Here is a 20789-nt window from a genome sequence, read left to right on the forward strand (position 1 = left end):
ATTTACCCCAGGCCTCATGGCTGGAAAGTGGAGGCTGGAACCCAGGCAGACTGCCTCCAGAGTCTTAACTGTTGCTCACTCTGCAATATTTACGTTAGCTGATACAGCCCAGAGAAAGGAGACACGCTGACTGTTTAGTGCGGATTGCTGAGAAATATAACAGGAGGGAAAAATAGAACAGAAATTGTGCTCCCTGCTCAATAGGAGACATTATTCCCAAGGGAAAAACACAGAACTTGGGACTTTTTTCCCTTCATTCAGAAAGTATGTTCACAAGGAGAAAGAAGAAAATTAAAAAGACCGTGTATATCAGGTTACTGAATCGCCACTGTAACTCCAGTGTTTGGCAAAGGCTTCCCTCAAACACTAGCTGCTCAGTAAACAGCATTAATTTTGTTACGTGCTACCTGATCTGGTTTGGGGAAAGCTCTTTTAGGCAAACTAAACTTATAGGAATTTTGTGAGACATTTATTACCATGAAGACTAGTACACTTGAAATACCCTACGTGTACCCAGCAGTAATCGCTACTGTAAGCAGTTCAAATTTTCTTTTAAAAATCACTCTTAAACACCCTTTCTCTTCTAAAAGAAAATTAAATACTTGATAAGTAGCCTTTCTCATAGAGAAGTGGATGTTTTCTCCCCACCAGGGAACATCGCCTCTCCTTGCATTCATCCCCTGGAAAACCTTTGTTTTAGAACTGACACCGCTGATCACTCAGCATCTTAACCACATTTGTTTGCCACTTCACCTGAGGAGGAAAGTGTTCTTTTTCTTTTCTGTAGCATGCATTTTGATAAGGGTGCAGGCTACAAGTAAAATTCACATCTCAAGTTAAGGTTGTATCCTTGGCATTGTAACGTGTTATTAGCAAAAGTGCTTTTATAATCCTACCTGCCAACAATTAACATCTATAAATAGGAAGACCACAAGATTCTGAAATTACCCAAGTATTGGAAAGACTATTTTTTCATAAATTTTCCTTTAGCAAAGGGTCCTATCCCTACCATCTTCAAAAAAAAATTCAGTTTGAACAAGTCCTAATTGTGTAATCAAGCAGATTTATCCATCGCATAGAAATAAAACAACAAATTTTTACATTTAAAGTCACATTATTTGCTGGAGAGGGTGTGGAGAAAAAGGAACCCTCCTACACTGTTGGTGGGAATGTAAATTGGTGCAGCCACTGTGGAGAACAGTATGGAGGTTCCTTAAAAAACCAAAAATAAAACTGCCGTATGATCCAGCAATCCCACTCCTGGGCATGTATACAGAGAAAACGTAATTTGAAAAGATATATGCACCTCATTGTTCATAGCAGCACTATTTACAATAGCCAAGTCATGGAAGCAACCTAAATGTCCATTGACAGTTGAATGGATAAAGAAGATGTGGTATATATATACAATGGAATATTACTCAGCCATAGAAAAGAATGAAATTTTGCCTTTTGCAGCTACATGGATGGACCTAGAGATTATCATACTAAGTGAAGTAAGTCAGAAAGAGAAAAACGAGTATCATATGATAACACTTGTATGTGGAATCTTTAAAAAATGATACAAGTGAACTTATTTACAATACAGAAATAGACCCACAGCCATAGAAAACAAACTTATGGTTACCAAAGGGGAAAGGGAGGGAGGCATAAATTGGGAGTTTGGGATTAACATATACACACCACTGTATATAAAGAAACAACAAGGACTTACTGTATAGCACAGAGAACTAAATTCACTATCTTGTAATAACCTATAGTGGAAAAGAATCTGAAAAGGAATATATATGTGTGTGTATATATATATAGCTGAATAACTTTGCTGTATATTTGAAACTAACACAACTTTGTAAATCAACTATACTTTAATAAAAAATAAAAGAAAATAATAAGGAAAAAAGTCACATTATAATGAACAATAATGTACTGTATGCAAAATTTTGCATGTTAACATGTTAAGTGTTGGAATTCAAATAAGAGACACACATATATCAAACACACTTGTGAAATGGTCATATGAAAAGTACCTATGTAAACAAATATCTATATATGTGTCATATCTACACAAAATACGTATGTCCCGGTATGTTGTCATGTGCTCTTTCTTATTTGCTCACATTAGGAATCTGATAAGAACTAGACTGTGTGGTAAGAACGTTATGTTCTTACCACAATAAAATTGAAGGAAAAAAAAAAAACCTTTCAATGAAATAAAATGTCTCATTATCACGAATTGATCAAACTACATGATGTAACATATATAATATAAGGCAAATCAATCAAGAAGTAAGATAGGAAATACATTTTAAAAAAACTGGAAAGAGAATCTAGAATAAAAACCAGAGGTTATGTAGAAGCAGTGGCATTCCTGACCACAGCACTAAAAATATTTTAAAAACAGAGCTTCTTAGCAGCCTGGATCCCAAAGTTGAAGGACAGCTAAGAGGAAGCAATGCCCGAGAGCCAGTATTTATTCTTTGGAAACTATGTCATCAGATGCCTAATGGCCGGTTCTAAGCACAATTAAAAGATTGACTAGGTCTTACAAAACCTTGAAAGAACTACACTTAGCTGACAAGTGACTCAAATCTAGTTCCTATCAGATTCCTAGTGAAAGCAAATAAGAAAGAGCAAATGACAAAATACTCAGAAATATGTGTCTTGTGTAGATATGAAATGTATATAGCTATGGATATTTGTTTATACAAGTACTTTTCATATGACCAGTTTATAAGTGTATTTGTTATGTGTGTACGTTCTTTATACTTCTATTATTTGAATTCAAACACAATGCAGATATAGATAGCATTACCATCTATGTGAGATGTAAATATATAAAAGCCACCCTTTTGCATTTTCTGCAGATCCTGAAAACCATATGTTTATGTTTTGTCTAGGGTTTTTTGTGTGTGAGTCTCTTCTTCTAATATAAAGTCTTGATTTAAAGAAAGAGCCAGTTCATTCCTGCTTTCTACCTGCTTGCTGTCGTTTCCAGGAGTCTGCAGCTATGTGAAATTATTTGAAGGTGAACATTAGAGCAACTTCAAAACACTTCTGGCCTCTCTTTTTGTTCACCATATAAAGCTGCCAGGATACATTGTCATTAAGTTTCTATACCTAGCTAACTCCACAAAACTTTGAGAATAAGCAACATTTCCCAGGGTGGTTGTGTGTATAACTAGAGAATATTTGTTGAAGCACTTTGTAAATGATAAAGCCTTACCTACATGTAAGGCATTGTTTGGCATTAGCATTGCTCTTATGTGGAATGGTATCTAGGACTGGAATAAGCCAGTCGTATGATTAAGGAATGGAATAGAAATTGATAGCTGTTAAAACACTTACAGCGGAGTGCCAGGAACTTTACCAGAAGTTTTACATAGGTTGTCTTATTTAATTAATAGCATTCATATGGAATACTGCTGGAACCCTTAAAGGAGCCAAATAGTTTGTGGTGGATACAACGGTAGCTCCATAGAGAAGATTAGATCTCATAAATTTTCATTTGAGAGTGAATTATATTGCCAGTTTATACCATTTTCCTCTGAAATCATGTTGGTTTGATCCGGTTCTGTAGTAGCCAATAAATAGCTTATTATGGAACTGTCAGAACTTGGCAAAGGCCATAAGATCTGTACTGCACGCAAAATCTTGGTCTTATTGTATTGCGTAGAGATGCCAGTGTCATGAACTGGTGGTAATATGAACTCCGTTTTCTTTATAAGCATTGTCAGTCCATCACAATGTACTGCACACAGTTTTCAATGACTTGTATATTTTTTTAACTTGCCCCTGGAGCCCGCCTATTTTGGCAGACAGCAGACCTTGGACTTGCAAAGGATTTTTATCTACTGAGTTGACATTTTCTCTTCCTGATGATAACAATCCCTACCCACCAAATAAAATACAGTATTATCATATGTTTATATCTCAGTGAGCTGCCACTGAAGGATTCCATAAAAATGTGATGGGCCGGGGAGAATAAAAGGGAAACATCCACCAAGGTCTTCTCCAGGATTCTGAAGTTTAAGTATATTGGCAGGGAGTCGAATAGAGCCAGGCTGTGGATGGTGCCATTTGCTTCTAAAGGACTAACACAGAATGTGAATTAAGGGGAGGTGGGGGGCAGGTAGGAAGAGGGAGTTATTATGACTCATTCATTCATTCAGTTACTAAGTTTCCACACTATTATAGTTGCTGTATAATGTACTCTCTCCTTGTCCTAACAGGGAAAAAATACAGAAGGAAATAACTGTAATGCAAAGTAGTGTGTACTATACCATGACAATGCAGATGGAGGTTCTGGAGAAAAAGAAATCAAACTTATGTTTGGACAATGAGCTAACAGCATTTAAATATCTGTAAAGGTATAAAACACCAGTCAGGTTAGGACCCAGCCTTATCAGGTCTGCTGAGTCTCAGTGCTGTTAGGAGTACATAATAGAGATTTGTTAAAGGTGGCTGAGCCATTGATTCACTTTAAGATAAGAAACGTACAGAAGTTAGATACTGAGTTCTGTTATCTCACTCCATGATAGACTTAGAGGGTCCACTTAGTAGTGTATTATGTAGAGCATGCTGGCACTGTTTCGAGAATGTTCAGTGAAACAAGAGGGAGGCTTACGCAGCCAGGAGGCGATACAGTGGTTTTACCAAGTGCAGAAACAGAAACCTTTGAGACTCAAACACTGCCACCAGAGGTCAGGGCCGGGAGTAGAGGGCACTCTCCCAGAAAGGAAGTGTTGTATTACCCGGGGAAGCACAGGAACCAAAATCCCCGTCCTGTCTTCCTGAGAGCAGCACTTTGCTGGCTGAGTAGGGGTTGAAGGGAGGACCTCAGAAATGTTCTGCGCACGTAAAGGTATGTGTAAGTGCTCTCAGCTTTAAACAAGTCATTTTAGACGGTCAGAGAAAGGTGACTTTGTTACATTTTCAAAATCCAGATGACCTATATGGATCTGTTGGTTACTACCTCCAGGAAGGGAATGTTTGCTGGGGGCAGTCAGGAGGGAGTGACTCTGTTGAAATACTAATCTGAATATAGGATATGAAAAAGACTTTCCGTGCAACTACATTATTTGTCTATGATTTGCTGTAGGTGCAGCTGCTGTGATTCTATATGGAGGCCCTACCAGAAATAGATTCAAACATAGTGATTTTGGGTCTGTTTTCATGTCCAGTGGCCATTTGTATGTCATTAGTGACTTTTTTCATTCATTCATAGGAAATGAAATTTGCCAGTAAGGTTTGCATATTGCCTTATCTTGCCCGTAACTGAAAGGTTGTGCACAGCTAGGGTAATGATAGTGATTAAGTCACACGCTTATGCGTGTTCTCTGGGTTTCAAAGACTGGTAATGCATTTCATTAGGCTCTCCTAACCATCCTCTTAAAAGTTTGCTTAAATGCCTTTGTTTTCCTTTGGCATTTTATTGAAATAAGTCCTTTAGGCTCCACAGAAATGCGGAGGGAAATCAATAGGAGGTTTTTGTCTTTCCTTTTTTTTTTTTTCTTTTTTTGCGATACGCTGGCCTCTCACTGCTGTGGCCTCTCCCGTTGTGGAGCACAGGCTCCGGACGCACAGGCTCAGCAGCCATGGCTCACGGGCCCAGCCGCTCCGCGACATGTGGGATCCTCCCGGACCGGGGCACGAACCTGCGTCCCCTGCATCGGCAGGCGGACCCCCAACCACTGCGCCACCAGGGAAGCCCGTCTTTTTCTTTCTTTATGTTTTGGTCAAACAAGTCAAAATAACATTATCATTGATGGGTCGACCTATACTTCTAAATGGAAGGCATAAAGATATAAAAAGATCTGAGGCACGCACGTAAGTAACCTCTTTGATTTTTAATGGCATGCAGCAGATGGAATTCATTATTGACTTTTAAAAATGAAATTGCTCTGCATTATTATTTATTTATAGTTTTTCCTTTTAAAAGAAGTAATTACCATTACTAGGTTAGTTTTTCCTCAATCACAAGCAACTATGTAACAGTATCAGAATGTCTAATGTAGTTTATCACTTAGTCATGAAGCTTAATGATGCTACAGGATATTATCCCTTTCAAATTAGCAATAAATTTATGAGCATAATGCACGGCTAAAAGGTTGAGTATCTTTTCTTCTTACTTGGTTAATTGCAAAAGCAATTATTTCACATTACAGGGTAATTTATTTATGAAAATCTCACTGCAGAAACAGAAATGTTTTTAATTAGAAATAAACAATCTAATTTCATTTTTCCAGTTCAGCACACAGATTGTGTGCTGATAATCATAAAAATATGCAAAATGCCCAAGTTAAATATTTAGATGATTGGTTTCAGCCCAAACAACTTTTTAACTTTAATCACAGAATCTAAAACTTTTAAGTCATCAAGAATGTTGAAAACCAGTCATAACAAAATTTAATTTCCAAGCAATGTCCAATGTTTAAGCAGCTACATTTAGCTCAAATTTGAGAGGTATCAAAAGTGTCTAAGTCTTCAGTCTTTGTGATTTAAACAATATACAAGAATGGAAAAATCATCAGGGTTAGACTATAGACGTTACAAAAATGTTTGAAGCCCTTTTTCAAAGCTGTTGTTTCAAAGAATCATTTCACATACAGCCCAGCAATTAATAGGATCAGGAGATCTGTGTGCACAGGATTCAGACCACGCATGAATTTCAGTGAAGCTCCTGGACAGGTTAGACCCCTCCCTCCATTCTTCCTACCTGTCCTCCAAGCTACCCTCCCCTCCCCCAACTGCTTTCTCCTCTTTATTCCCCTCTCTCCTACTCCTTCCTATACCTCATAACCCCCTGGCACTTGCACACCCAGACATCTTTTTTGCACAGGCAGATTTGTTTTCTCCAACCAGTGGTCATCACTGTGAAACTGAAGGATAGCAATTAATATTTCATATGTAGCACTTAAGCCTCTTCAACTAGATTATGCATTTTGCTTCTTCATACCCATCCATAGGCACTTAATAAACGCTTACTGATTGTCTAGTTAGGTTATATTGACTGATTTTGAGAATTCCCATACCCTCCGCAGTTACCAGTACTATATTTCCTGGATTCTAAGACGTACCTTTTTTCACATTTTGACTTATTAAAATCTCAAAATATCTTATGATCAATGGTGTATCATGGTTTAATTGACAGGGTTTCGTTGTTTTTTCTCTTGGTGGTGCATCTTATAATAAATGCAGTCTTGATGAAATGTGGCAGTAAAAATTATAGATAAATGCATTACTTGTATAATGTGCTAAATGCTGTGCATTTCACATTCAAACTCTGTAAGAGTATTCTCTTTCTGTTCTGTAGCTTATCCAGGGTCAATTTTGGTCTCTTCTCAGTACCTTCCTCCACCCTAATTCCCTTGCACTGTGATTCTCCCTGTTCTTGGGCAACTGTCTTGACTGAAAACCTCTGGAAAATACTCAGAGAATTTTTAGTAATATAATTACCAATATTTAACTGTAATGAAATGGAAAGGGTACAGTTTTTTAAAAATTAAAGACGTGGTTCAAGTTATGGTTCTGCTCCTTTAAACTATATGTACTTAGTGATCCAGAATTGTTCTCAGAGTTTCAAATTACATATCTAAAGAATAGAAATCATATGAATAATTTCTTCATCATGATATTGTTAGGACGATTTGTAAAAAATATTGGGCTAGTAAAAATATTGAATACGAAATGTATTTGAGAGCACTTGATAAACCATGAAGTACTGTTCAGCTATCAATTTTAGCATCAACATTGAACAAAACTTTAGACGGTTGGGAAGAGGAAAGAAGGAGACATTATAGAATTTATCCCAAATTAAAGAGAGTACATTCTGCATTTTAATTATCATTGGAGATGATGATCTGACCCATTAACTCACTGCCTGAATTTAAAGGAGAACTGTGACATCTATCTTCAGAGAACTTCCAACTTGCAGCGTTCAAGCTATTTTAAGTCCCAGTGCTGAATGCATACTAGTCTCAGAACTTGTATCCTTTACTGAATTAGCAGAACTACAGCCCACAGCACCTCTGTGGCATTAAAAATAAAAGGTTACTTAGATTCCCCAATTCTTTTCCTGTCTTTGTTCCTTCCATTTAAGAGCCATACCGATCTGTAAATTACAGTAAGGCTTTGGGAAAAATAACATAAGCGTGTTTAACGGTGGATTTCGGAATCAGTATATGACAAAGAGTTTTGTCTAACTCCTCATCTTCAGAGGAAAACACGGTGGGAGGGGGTGGAGTGGGGTTTCCAGCAGTTATTGTTCTTTCTGTGTTTGTTTTAGTTGCTTGGTCTGGTCGAAGCAGCCAAACCTTATTGTCTATTTACTGGACCCCCAGTGTTATTTATTTACCAGGCCCTGTTATACATAAAGACTTAAAATGAAATAGAATTGGCACATGAGCATACATTTTAATAGAGTCATACTTCCTACAGAAGGAGAGTTACAGGTACAAGCTAATGCCCACTGGGGAAAAAAAGTACTGTTAAGTCATAATAGTAATTATGGAAGGGCCCTACTCCCTGATCCCAGATATTCACAAAGGAGAAATGAAATGATGCAAAGTTAATTGAATCAAATGGAATCAGTCACATAATTATTTCCATAGCCAGGACCCTTTTTCTGCCAACAGGAAGATTCCAGATATTTTTAGCTTGAAATGTCATCTTACAATTCGCCAGTGAAAAATGAATTCTATAGAAGAACATAGAAACCAAACCTTTGCATAGAAACCAAAAGTGCTTTAAAAAAAAAAAAAGCTGGTTAGGATATCTGTATGTATTTGAGCATTCTCTAATACTTACGTTTCATTGTATTGGCTTTCACAGTTTCAAGAACATAAAATAACAATAAAAAATAAATGTCATCGTTGTATCTTCAAAATACAAGTACTTCCATGGTACTTAAACTAGTATTGTTGAATGTAAATTCCATTGCTATAGTGAGTATAAAACACAAAGATTTTTTTTTTTGGAAGGTTAATGTTTTGTGCATGTGTTATTTTTTGAAGTTATGGATACTTTCAAGAGGTAGGAATAAAAAAAGAGAAAAATACTGTATTAAAGGCACGTGCAGGTGAAAAGGGGGAATTGAAGGAGAGGGAATTGTGGTCATTACTTGAAAATCCTGTTTATCTCCTATACTTTAACATCCAACGGAGAGTCTTTCAGTATCTCATTTCAGTCACTTTATTTCCAAAGACCAAAAGTTTTAACTCTACTGTGAACATTTTCCCATCTCATAATATTCTAGGGGTTAATACATTTCCCATCTCAATTTGTTAGTAGTTGACAGCAAACACCTATATTGGGCTGACTTGGTACTAAGTACTAGACTAAGTGCTTTACATATATATATATATATATATATATTTTTTGGGGGAGTATAATTGCCTTACAATTTTGTGTTAGTTTCTGCTGTACAAGTGAATCAGCTATATGTACGCCTATATCCCCTCCCTCTTAGACCTCCCTCCACCCCCATCCCTCCCATCTAGGTCATCACAGAGCACCGAGCTGAGCCTCCTGTGCTATACAGCAGGTTCCCAGTAGCTATCTGTTTTACACATGGTAGTGTATGTATGTCAATCCTAATCTCCCGATTCATCCCACCCTCCCCTCCTCCCACTGTGTCTGTTGTCTACATCTGCGTCTCTATTCCTGCCCAGCAAGTAGGTTCATCTGTACCATTTATTAACTCATTAACAGGTTAACACATTTTAGCAAAATTACATAAATCATGCATTGAGCATTTATTAGTATTTCAGTTCATGGAAGCACCCTTTTTCTAGTCGTTCAGGCCAGAAACGTTGCTACTCTTCCTTTTCCTCTTCCACTCTATATCTGATCAGCCCAGAGATTCTGCTAGCTCTATTCTCAGAATAAATCCAGAATCTGCCCAGCTCTTAACCACCTGTACTACTTCCTTCTAGGTCCAAACACCATCATCTTTCAACTGCATTATGGCAATAGGTCTCCCTGCCTCTGCCCTTGCTTTCCCCCATCGCCCCTCTACCAGTCAGCTTTCAGTAAGGCGCCTGGAGAAATGCAGTTAAAACCTGAATCTCATTGTGTCTTTCCTGTGTGCACAAACCTCTTAGAGGGCTCTTCTCTCTCAGAGTAAAAGCCAAGCTGAAGTTCTCATCGTGGTGCACAGGGCCCTACCTGACACCCCGACACGAGCACACACACACACACACACACACACACACACACACACACACACAACTTCCTACAATTCACTGCACTCCAACTACACTGGGCTTTTTGCTGTCCCTTGAACACATCAGACAAGCTTCTTTCTTCCTCAAGGCTTTTACAAGTACTGTTCCCTCTGCCTCGGAGGCTCCTCCCATAGCGACTGGCGTGGCCAGCTTCCTTCAGTCTTTTTTCAGTACTTTTCAGTGTGAACTTCCCTGGTCACCTTATCCAAAACTTTAAATCCCTCCAGCCCCACCACAGTTCATACCTTTCTTTGTTTATTATTTTTTTTCCTTAGCACTTATCACTAACATATGTATGTGTGTTTATATTTATTTTGCTAACTGGAATGCAAACCCTGTGAAGAAGGATTTTTTTGTCTTTTTTTTCATATTCTATCCCTTGTACCAAGAGCAGAGCCTGGTATATAATATGTCCTAAATAAATATTTGTTGACTGTATCCTTGTATCAACCCTATTCATTGGGTACAATTATTTTTTACATTTTACAAAGGAGGAAGTTAAAATGCAGGTAGATTAAGAAATTTGCCTGAAGTCAAACAAGCTAAGCTATGGGTCAGAATCAGGATTCAAACCCAAGACCTGGCTCCGGGAATCCGTGTTCAGACCACTCCATGTCCTTAATTAAGTGACTAAGTAGATTAATTGGGAAAATAGAACTATATGTAGATTCAGCTATTCTCTGGGGTTTTCTTCAATTAATTAATTTTCTTCAATTAATCAATTAATTAATTTCTTCAATTTTCTTCCACTTAAGTGAAAAATTGAGAGTTGCCTGGCTTAGCACAGCCAGGACACAGTGAAGCCTCTTTCCTCCATCACTTTTTGAATTTTTTTTCTAAAAAGAAGGTATGAGTTTTTAACATAGAAAAATGTACAAACAAATGACCCCAATTCCACTCATGTTGACAGTCAAATAGTAATAATAAAGTAACATATGGACAATGGTTAAAAGAAGAAAGGCAACACTGTAGAAAAAAATAAAATGAAAGCATTTATTGAATGTCTACTATATTCTGTAATAAGTAAGTGCAGGGACTCCATATTTGGTAATGCAAGTAGAATTTAACGAGAGGGACAGACACATATGCAGACAGTTATAATTATGCATTTCGTTAAGTGTCATGGTTGGGTTATGTATAATTCTGAATTGGAATTTAGAAGAAGAAACAGCAAATAGAGATCTGCTGACAGCTGAAAGCAGGGCCTTGTAGAGTGAGTCGTGGGGCAAGTATGTAAATAGTGAGTGGAAAGGGATTAAACGCCTCGAGAAACACTGTTTGAAAGAGGAGGCTGGGGAATGTCAGCAATAAATGTGACATGTCACAATTTTGCTTTTGATGATGGGACTCAGTGAGAGAGGGTATTTTAAAATAGCATTACATATGCTATAGAATAGAAATTACAGGCAAATCAGTTATCTGAAGGATGTGTAAATACATATTGAATTTAATTAGTAAAAGGATATCATTACTTATCCAAATGCATCATATGGAAAATTGTCAATTTCACAACCTTCCCTACCCACCTTGTTCCTCTGGAAAGTCTGGTTTCCAGCTGACACGTCTCTAATTTGGCAAGGTCACTATGAACTTCCTGCCATCCAAAGTGTTGGCAGTCTGATCTAGCTTAGTGACAGACTGCTTGGTTGTTACTAAGGTCCTCTGTAAAAAGGACACTGTGCCCTTACATGGTGGTGATTTCTCCACAAACAAGTCAAAAAGAAATAAGGTATTTAAATAATAAATGTTAAAAAGAAACTAATGTAGAGTTATGTGGTCACATGAGACTGGAGTGGGGTGGGCAGAGATACAGTTAGCTTGCATAATGATGGGGATGTATCTCTGAGAATGTGTCATTAGAGTTGAGACCCAAATGATGAGAAGCCATACAAGGAACCAGGAGAATAGCTAACCAGATAGAGAGATAGTAGGTACAGAGGTTGGGAGGCGAAAACGAATTTGGTTTGTTCACAGAACAGAAAGAACACGACTAGACAGAGTAGTAGTACAAGATGAGGTCTCAGAGTTTGCCAGTGACATGATGTACAGTCATAATTAACCTTCATTTCTGCCTAAGAGCATTGGAATTGTTTTTCTTCTTTAAGTGTGTCTCAAGTGTAAATCTACTACTGTTTCTAGTAGAGAATAACTTGATTTGCTCTGTACTGCATAATTTGTAAAAACCTTTACATGCATTCTCATTTTACTTAAAATTCCTTAACATCCCCACGAAGTAGACAGGGCTAACTTTATTTCCATTTTACAGGGAAGGAAACTGTGGTATAAAAATGTTACATAACTTGCCTACAAAGATGTCTACAAAGCAACCCTTCCCCCACCTACAGACATTCGTGTCATCTGATGCCACCTGCATCATCAATATTGTCCAAGAGTCAAAACTGTCTTTTAACCCAGATTTGAAATGAACTTGGGGCTTTGGTATATCTAAAGGCTGCTCATTGCTGAAAAAAAGAGAAACAAAAAAGAATTGCTACAATGAATAAAAGAAGAGGTTTGCTCTAATAGCAGGTGTGTGTGTGTGTGTGTGTGTGTGTGTGTGTGTGTGTGTGTGTGTTTTGTAGCATAAATTCTTTCAAGGCAAAAAAAAATTTTTAAATTGAATAAACAATCTGGACATATTAGAAATATCTCAGGGCTACAGATACTAAGTTTGCTTATTAGAAGCAAGTCAAGGTTATGCAGTTAACCACATATTCTTTTTTTAAATTTTTTAAAATTAAATTATATAGAGGTGTGATATTTACTGTCTCAGCCTATTAGCTAAGAAAACCCTTTTTCCCTTTTGTAGATTTGATGATTACATTTTTAACTAGTATTTCCTCTTTCTTGCTTATTATATTTATATTTTCAGTTGTATTCCTACAAATGTCATTCTCTGTAGGACATGGCCTTGATTGAAGTTTGACAGCTTTTCTCTTTTAATTAAGTCCTTTTTCATATTTTTAAATTAATTTGTTTATTTCTCCTTTGGTCTTGTGGTTTCTTAACACCTTATCTGTCTGGATGATTAAATCTTGGTTATAATTTTTTTTTTACTTTAAAAGTATCTCATTTTCTTAGTTTTTTAAAACTCATACACTTTTTTAAAACTTGAGATAAGTGTTTCATTTAAGGATATCTTTTTTTCCCTTCTGTTTTATCTTCCAAGTTAAGGCTGATTTCCTCATTTAACATTGTAGATCCTTGTAATAATCAAAACAACCGCCACCACCAAGTCTTAAACTTGAAGAAAAGATCTCAAAGTTATTATTCACTATTGTTGTGATAACGTTTTCTCAGCTTCAAACACATTAAATTAATACTCCATGGTTTCAAAAAATTTTTAGGATATTTACAGTTTCTAATTATCATGTAAATATTTCAAGCCAATTTTTAAATATATGTAATAATTAAACATATTTCAGATGCAACATGATTTTTAATGTACTCAGTAACTTAAGGGCTAGCACACGTATTTTCTTTTATTATTTCAAAATTGCAACTCCTGAAAAGTAGAAAATGCTCAGACCCTTTTTTTCCCTCTAGGTCTTGACTCTTTTCTCCAGCTGGTTACGTCTCACATCAGCAACAGTGTTTATCTCAAAGTACATGTACATGTTATGCAAACAACTGAAATCAAGGCAACTCTGATAAAGCATGTCTTGTTAATCAAAACTGGATCAGAGCACATGCAGAAAGGGGAGACTTCAGGATAGAAAAGATGGTATTTCAAAACTTGGTTTCTCATACATTTCTCTAGGTATATATTCAGATGCTGGTCCATAATCAAGACAGCAGTCCTGAATTATCTAGCTTCTGTTTTTTTTGAGAGAAAAGTGGCCATCCAACTGTTTTAAACTTCCCTTGCATTCCTTTCTCTTTCAAAGCATACATTTTACTGTTGATAATCTTAAACAAAAATAGTGGAAGGGGACTACTGTTTTATAGAAGAAATATTAAATGCTGGGATAAGGAAAATTGGCTTTCTGAAACAGAAAAAGATGAAAAATTAGGTATGTGGTGGTAAATTAATGTAAAGTGAGATATTCTGTTTGCATTTTGTATCAGCTCTACCACTGTGTATGATTTACTGCTTTGAGTAGATTGATGATGACATCATCAACATATGAAGATGACAAAAGTGATAAAGGTAGCAATCTACCCAAATGATTTTAGAGCTTTTGCTTTCTACTTCTCCCCTACAGCCAAGGAACAATCACACTGACACTGAATTCTTCCAGTGCCAGCAAGGGACTTACTTGCTGCCTTTTCAGAGATGATTAAAACCTCATGCCCCTTGGTAACAGAGACAACCAATCTGAAAAGACTGTCAATGCTGGTGCAAGCCAAAGCTGAAAACACTAGCCTGAAGGCAAGTCCTAAAGCTTCTGCCGTGACAGGATATAGGAAGAGGTGGAGGTTGGAGGGGCAGGGGATCTGCCAGCCATTTTTTCAAAAGGTCTGTAGTGTTGCATTTAGAATTTCCCATACTATTATTACTCAGAGTGATTTACTACAAGGAATTCCTAACTGGACTTCTAACCTTCCTTCTTTCTTCATGCCCTTCCAACCCATTGTCCACACTGCCATCTTAATGGTCTTTCTAAAACAAAGAACTGATTGGTTCTCTCTTTTAAAAATCCTCTTAATTTTCCATTGGCTGCTACATGTATGCCAACTCCTTATTATGGCGCACACAGTCTTTCATGGTTTGGAACCTATCTTCCTAGCATCTCCTGTCTGTATATCCTCTTCGTGTTGACCTGATTTTAGGAATGCCTGTCCACTGGATTGTTGCAAGATTTCAGTGAGAAACTGTATATAGAGTACTCAATAATAACTAGTATTTACTGAACACTTACCATCTTACCAGGTGCCAAAGACTGGGCTGAGTGCTTATGTGTATTAATCTTCATACAACCTTATGAGGTATAGATACTTTTATACAACCTTATGAGGTATAGATACTTCTATAATCTCCCTTCTCTAAATGAAGAAACAGATTTTGAGAGGTCAGGCAGCTTGCCCAAGGTCCCACCAGTAGCCAGAAATGGAATTGTAATTTTATCTCTCCGACTCCAAAACTGATGCTTTTATAGATTTTACTGCCGCCTGGTACATTGCCTGGTGTACAATTCAGCTTGATTAAATATTCATTTTTTTTAAACCCATTACTATAAAACTTACAGTGTCTGGAAAACGACCTTTTTTTCTTGCTTCCATTGCCTACCAAGGTTAATGGATAAACGACTTTTTTGACTCTTTCTAGATGCTCCAGTCTCCTCTATGCTGTCCTCTTTCACTTCACACTCAGCGTACTGTGGTGTAATAATCGTTTACGTATCTACTGCCTCTCATCTGTGGGCTGTTCCTTGGGTCAGATACCACATCTTCACTGTCTTTGTGTCCTTGGAGCTGAGCATAACGTGTGCAACATTCAGCAAGTGGTGAGCAAATGCAAGGAGTGAAGCAAGCTCTGAAGAGAATTTTGAAATATGTGAGGCTTTCTCCTTTCTCAAAAATGAGGAATTCCTCCTTCCATTTAATGTGTAACTGCACTAACCCTTCAAATAACACTCAACCGGGTCATTATGGAAGAGCAGAATCAGACTTATGAGGTCCGAGAGGGTGAAGGGAAGATGAACCCTCCTTTTTCTTCATTCCCCTTTTCCCTCCAAATGAGAGAGAGGCAAGATTGAAGGAGAGAAGATAATATTTAGAAATAGTGAAATGACATTTAAATTCTTTTAAAAAGATACTAGTTATACCTCATGCTAAGATGACTAAGACTCAAGTCTTAAGCTTTCCCCGCCTTGATCCTTTTTCCATTTTTCCAAAACAGTTATACCTCCATTCACACATTTCTCAAGGTTAGTGAATTAGAAAATACCCCTAAATTTTAAGATCTCAGAATTTAGAGGAGATCAACTGGTAGACACATGGTCACAGAGTGAGTCAGTGCAAGTCCCAGGAATAAAGTTTAGATCATCTGACTACTAGTGGAGGGTTCTACGCATCCAACTACTGCCATGTCCCCTGAAGGATTTGGTAAAAATAGAAGATGGTACAGTTGGGGAAAGAAATCACCGTCATTGCCAGTGCCCATATTCTATTTTTCCCTGCTTAATAGAATAATAATTTTTAACTCATAAATGCATATGTTCTGTTGACTAGCATGTAATATTATGTCAAGAATACCAACAAAGATATATGTCTAAAATTTATATTATCCCCTAAAATATAGAGAGCCAACATATATCAGCACAAAAGCATTTCTTAAATTATAAAACAAGGAAGTATTCATTGACCATCATTATTCTGTGTGAAGAAGAGGGTAAACATTATTTTTAATAAAGTACTACTTTCCTTGTTCTTTTTAACTTGTGTGGTGGGATCCTCCATCCCTAAGTGATATTCAACAACTATAAGGTCTAAAGCAGATTTGTTATCCTGGGGGAAAATAGTAATAATTTCCCTTAGTCAGTGTGATCTAATACAGTATGTATATCTACACATTACAATCCCATGTCTTAAGAGAGTGAAACCCCTGCCTCTGTCTAGGAACTTGTAGGTGACCCTTAACATCTCACTCATCTGACCTCCCTTGTCTCCTCTTTGTATAGGAAAATGGTGGCTTACCTTTCTCTGCAGATGTAAAAGTCAGCTAATACCTGGGTTTAGTTCCTTGCACTGCTACCTGCCAGGTGTGCAACAGTAGACAAAGTCATTGAATCCCTTTTACCCCTCATTTCTTCATCTGCAACATGGGGATAACATTTTCCTCCTTCCCTACAAGGTTCTTGCAAAGATTAATGACATATGTGTAAACGTGGGCTTAAATCATAGAATCCTGAAAAGGACCTTACCAAAGTGAATCTACCTCAACATTTTTCAGCTAAGAAATCAGAGGCAGAGTCATGGTAAATGCTGTGTCCAAGACCAGTAGCCTGTGAGCTGTACATCTGAGGCTAGAAACCAAGTCCTTTGCTTGAGTGTGCTTTGTTTTTGCTTCCTTTTTTTTTTTTTTTTTCCACTTGATAGGCACCACAGAACTGATATACACAAGGAAGGGATGTAAAGACTATGATAGAATGATCTTAAAGAGGAAGTAGGTTTTTTACGCCAAGTGACATGACAGCAAATGAGAAAAGAGGAAGGTACAGGAAGAATATTTATTAGAGGGTTTATAGCATGCCAAACATACATTAAAACATGAAAAACATTTAATTACCCAATTCGTATTACATAGTTAAAATAGCTACAAAGGATATTTTTTTAACTTACAGAATTATCAAAAACACATTTCTTGCCTTCCCTGTTTCTAGCGCTCTTCTAGGACTTAGCAGATCTTAACAGTGTACACGAAATCTCTGCTTTATGCTGTGTTGCCACCTGTGCTGGCTGTGGGCGGAGGGTGTATGAGGAAGTTCAAGGGGTTGAGCTGGGGAGAGGAGTAGCTGCTTGGTTTAGATGAAGGTACCAGGGAAACCTCTCACTCACAAATGACTCTTCGGTGCTTTCCAGTTTTAGAAGTTCAGCTGGATTTTCAAGTCCCTCTTATGAAATGCAAATATTCTCTTAAAATGATACTTACATCCCCATAAATTACCCTTGACAGTAAGTCTACATTTCTCCTCTGATCACATCAGCTTTGATTGGTGATGGAGAGGTGGAAGAGAGTATAACTGAGAGCTTAAAGCCCTGAGGAAAGGGCAGACCTAGATAGGAGTTGAATGGTAGATACCAAAGGTTACTACTGAGTGCCAGGAGGCAAAAGAAGCTCATGAAAAAAAAATTGGTGAGAAACGGGAAAAACAGCCTTTGGCTTAGGACTTTTTGCTTAGGGCTACAGAGGTAACCAATTAAAATCCAAGATATGACACTATCCTTTTTTTCATGCCTAAAACTGGATATTGAATGCTGTATTTCACGGTGCTAGGAATAAGAACAAGTCAAATTTATAGTCTTGGATTAGCAGACACCATAATCTAGAAGAGACAATGGGAAGATTACAGAGCTGGAAACTGCGAACCTAAATTCAAATTCCTACTCTGATAGCAAGGAGTTGCATTTGTCTGTGAGTAAAGACTCCTGATGCCACTTATCTAAACACATAAAGCTTTAGTTTTCTCCTGTGCAAAGAAGTCCAGAAATAGGTAATCACTGGTATAGGTTCAGGATGTCAAGGCTGGGGTCTCTTTGAAATTTTCTTAGCTTTTTCCTCATGGTTCTAAGAGATCTGCTATAGCTCTTGCCATCACATCCATCTTCCAGACAGGAGGAAGGTAGAGGCAGAAAGGAGGGGCACATATATCAGTGAAGAACTTCTAGCAGACTTCAGCTCATGTCTCAGTGTCCAGAACTGTGTCACAGAGCTACTTGAAAAAGAATGTGAAAAATTAGCTTTTTTGCTAAACATACTGTCATTCCAACTAGAATCAGGAAGGAAGGAGGGAAGAATGGATATCTGGTAGTTGCAGTCTTGGACAGAGCAGCATTGATTAGGGGAAAATGAATGAGAGTTTCAGCAAATTGAAAAGCAAAATGGAATATATAAATATAAGGTAGTTTTATTAAGAAGGTAATAGAAGGGAAGGAGTTTTATGCTTTAGAAGAAGGAGACTCGAATGCATGCCTTTCCACTTCTCTGGTCATCAGTGAGAGTAAAATAAGCATAAATTATTTAAAAATCCATGGTGGGCATTTTAAAAATATACCAATAGGTGATAAAAATTTAACCTTAAAATATACCAGCTGCAAACCATTCTTACATCCATGAGCTCCATGAACTTTTGCCATTCGACCAGTCATGGTGCAATCCAAATGCGATCTCAGAGTGTCTTGAAAGTTGGGTCAGATATGCCTGGTGTAGGACAAGACAGTTAAAATATTTCTATCTGGAAATCCCTAATGTGGATAGCTAGCTTTAAAAAAAATTTTTTTTTTCTCAAACGAAGGAGTGGGAGTGGGGGACTGAATTTTAAAAGTAAACCGAATGGTATTTTTTTGTATTCAAGATTACAAGAACTTCACACTTTTCTAGTGAAGAAACATTTATCCTTTGTCAGGCTGACAGTGGTCTACATTGAAATGTATCTTTCAATGGAATCGTGTTAAATTTTACTTTCAAGAGTATTGCTATGTAATCAAAATTAGAATTAAAGTTAAACGTCAGAGATCAACTGATTGTCCTGAAGCCACCCATGCATTAACCTTCTCATACAGATCCAGATTCGGAAATAGCCAGTTTATCAGTGAAAGATATCAGGAACAGTAGAACTCTATAGCAACACTACTAACTAAATGAAACAACCGGACCCTTAAGAGCTAGGATAGATCTAAGAGTAGTAAAGACACTTATTTCGCTGAAAGATTTGAGATCACTACCCAGAAGTTTTCTTTTGTTTTTAACTTCCTGGACTGTTTCATTTTACTCAGGAGCTGTCTTATGACCCTGGGGCAGAGTGGAGAGGGGTGGAGAGCCATAGGCCTCTTGCTTGTACATGGATCACAGCTGAGCCAGTATTCAGTAAGTGGACAGGACAGTTAAATGGAAATTTCTCAAGTAATCTGTAGCATTATGCTCAAGAAAAGATTAGACCAGTTCCCTCTGGAGGATTTTCTTCTGGCCTTCTGCTGTATGAAATGGGACCTGACCTCAAGTGTGAAACCTGAAGGAATACACCATGAGGTCAGGAGAGCAAGGGAGATGCTTCTGGATCAAAGGAAATTGTTGTCAGGCATGGAAACCATGGGAGGAGGAGAAAATACTGATGAAATATCTCCAATACAGGTTCAACAATGAAAGGTAGGGAAGATCAACATGTGAGTGGTAAGAGATAAAGGGCAGGAAAGAGAGCTGGGAGATTGTGGAAATGCTTGAAGCTTTTTAGACTGGAGTCTACACATACACAATTACAACCTGTAGTTTTCTAAAATCTTAAAACTATCTGATAGTGATTCTTGACAGCGTTATGTGAGGATGTTAACAACTGTTGTTTTTATAAGTATGGATGGAACATGAAATTAAGACAAATTAAGTGTATTTAGAAATAGCCTTGAATCGTTATGCATCTTGTTTTGCATTTATCTATCTCTTTTTTGGGCACACACACAAAAAATATATCAAAATATCTTTGTGGCCTTAATTTTAAGTAGTTATAAGTTGAATTGTAAAAGGTAGACTATTTCATGGCTATGAGTCTAGATTGAGAGCATTTAGTGAACATGTAATATGCTTTCATTGTGTTCTATTGGTACTTATTAACTTAATTCAAATATTTATTGAATGGCTACTAGGTGCCAGTAATGAGCTAGATCATGTCATAGAAGATCATAATCAGTCTACTAAGAAAGATTTGATCTTAATAAGAACATATAAATATTCAATAATTTTCAACACACATTTACTTGGAACATATTACTGATACAGTGATTTAATCACCAACTGAAAAGAATTCCTTAAGTAAAGTTTTAGTTCTCTGTTCTGAGAAGATTGCTATGTCTGCTGTTTATTATAACACTTTATATAATACTATGCCTCTCATCAGGATACAGTACCCAAAA

At 37.2% G+C, this 20789-nt stretch overlaps 1 protein-coding gene across 4 annotated transcripts in view; it reads left to right on the plus strand.

The window, feature by feature from the left end:
* Window positions 1-20789, plus strand: part of OXR1 (oxidation resistance 1) — an 874541-nt gene that overhangs the window by 727208 nt on the left and 126544 nt on the right. Inside the window, exon 1 of one of the 4 annotated variants that reach the window (XM_033411249.2) lies at window positions 4828-4861. The exons of the other annotated variants lie outside the window; for them this stretch is intronic. Within the exon in view, the coding sequence (XP_033267140.2) occupies window positions 4843-4861 (19 nt within the window). The 5' untranslated portion in view covers window positions 4828-4842. Of the gene's footprint in view, window positions 1-4827; window positions 4862-20789 lie in introns of those variants that run through there. 4 annotated transcript variants of the gene reach the window in all.

Source organism: Orcinus orca, chromosome 17 (assembly GCF_937001465.1).
Source record: "Orcinus orca chromosome 17, mOrcOrc1.1, whole genome shotgun sequence".
In the NCBI taxonomy this organism is placed as follows: Eukaryota; Metazoa; Chordata; class Mammalia; order Artiodactyla; family Delphinidae; genus Orcinus; species Orcinus orca.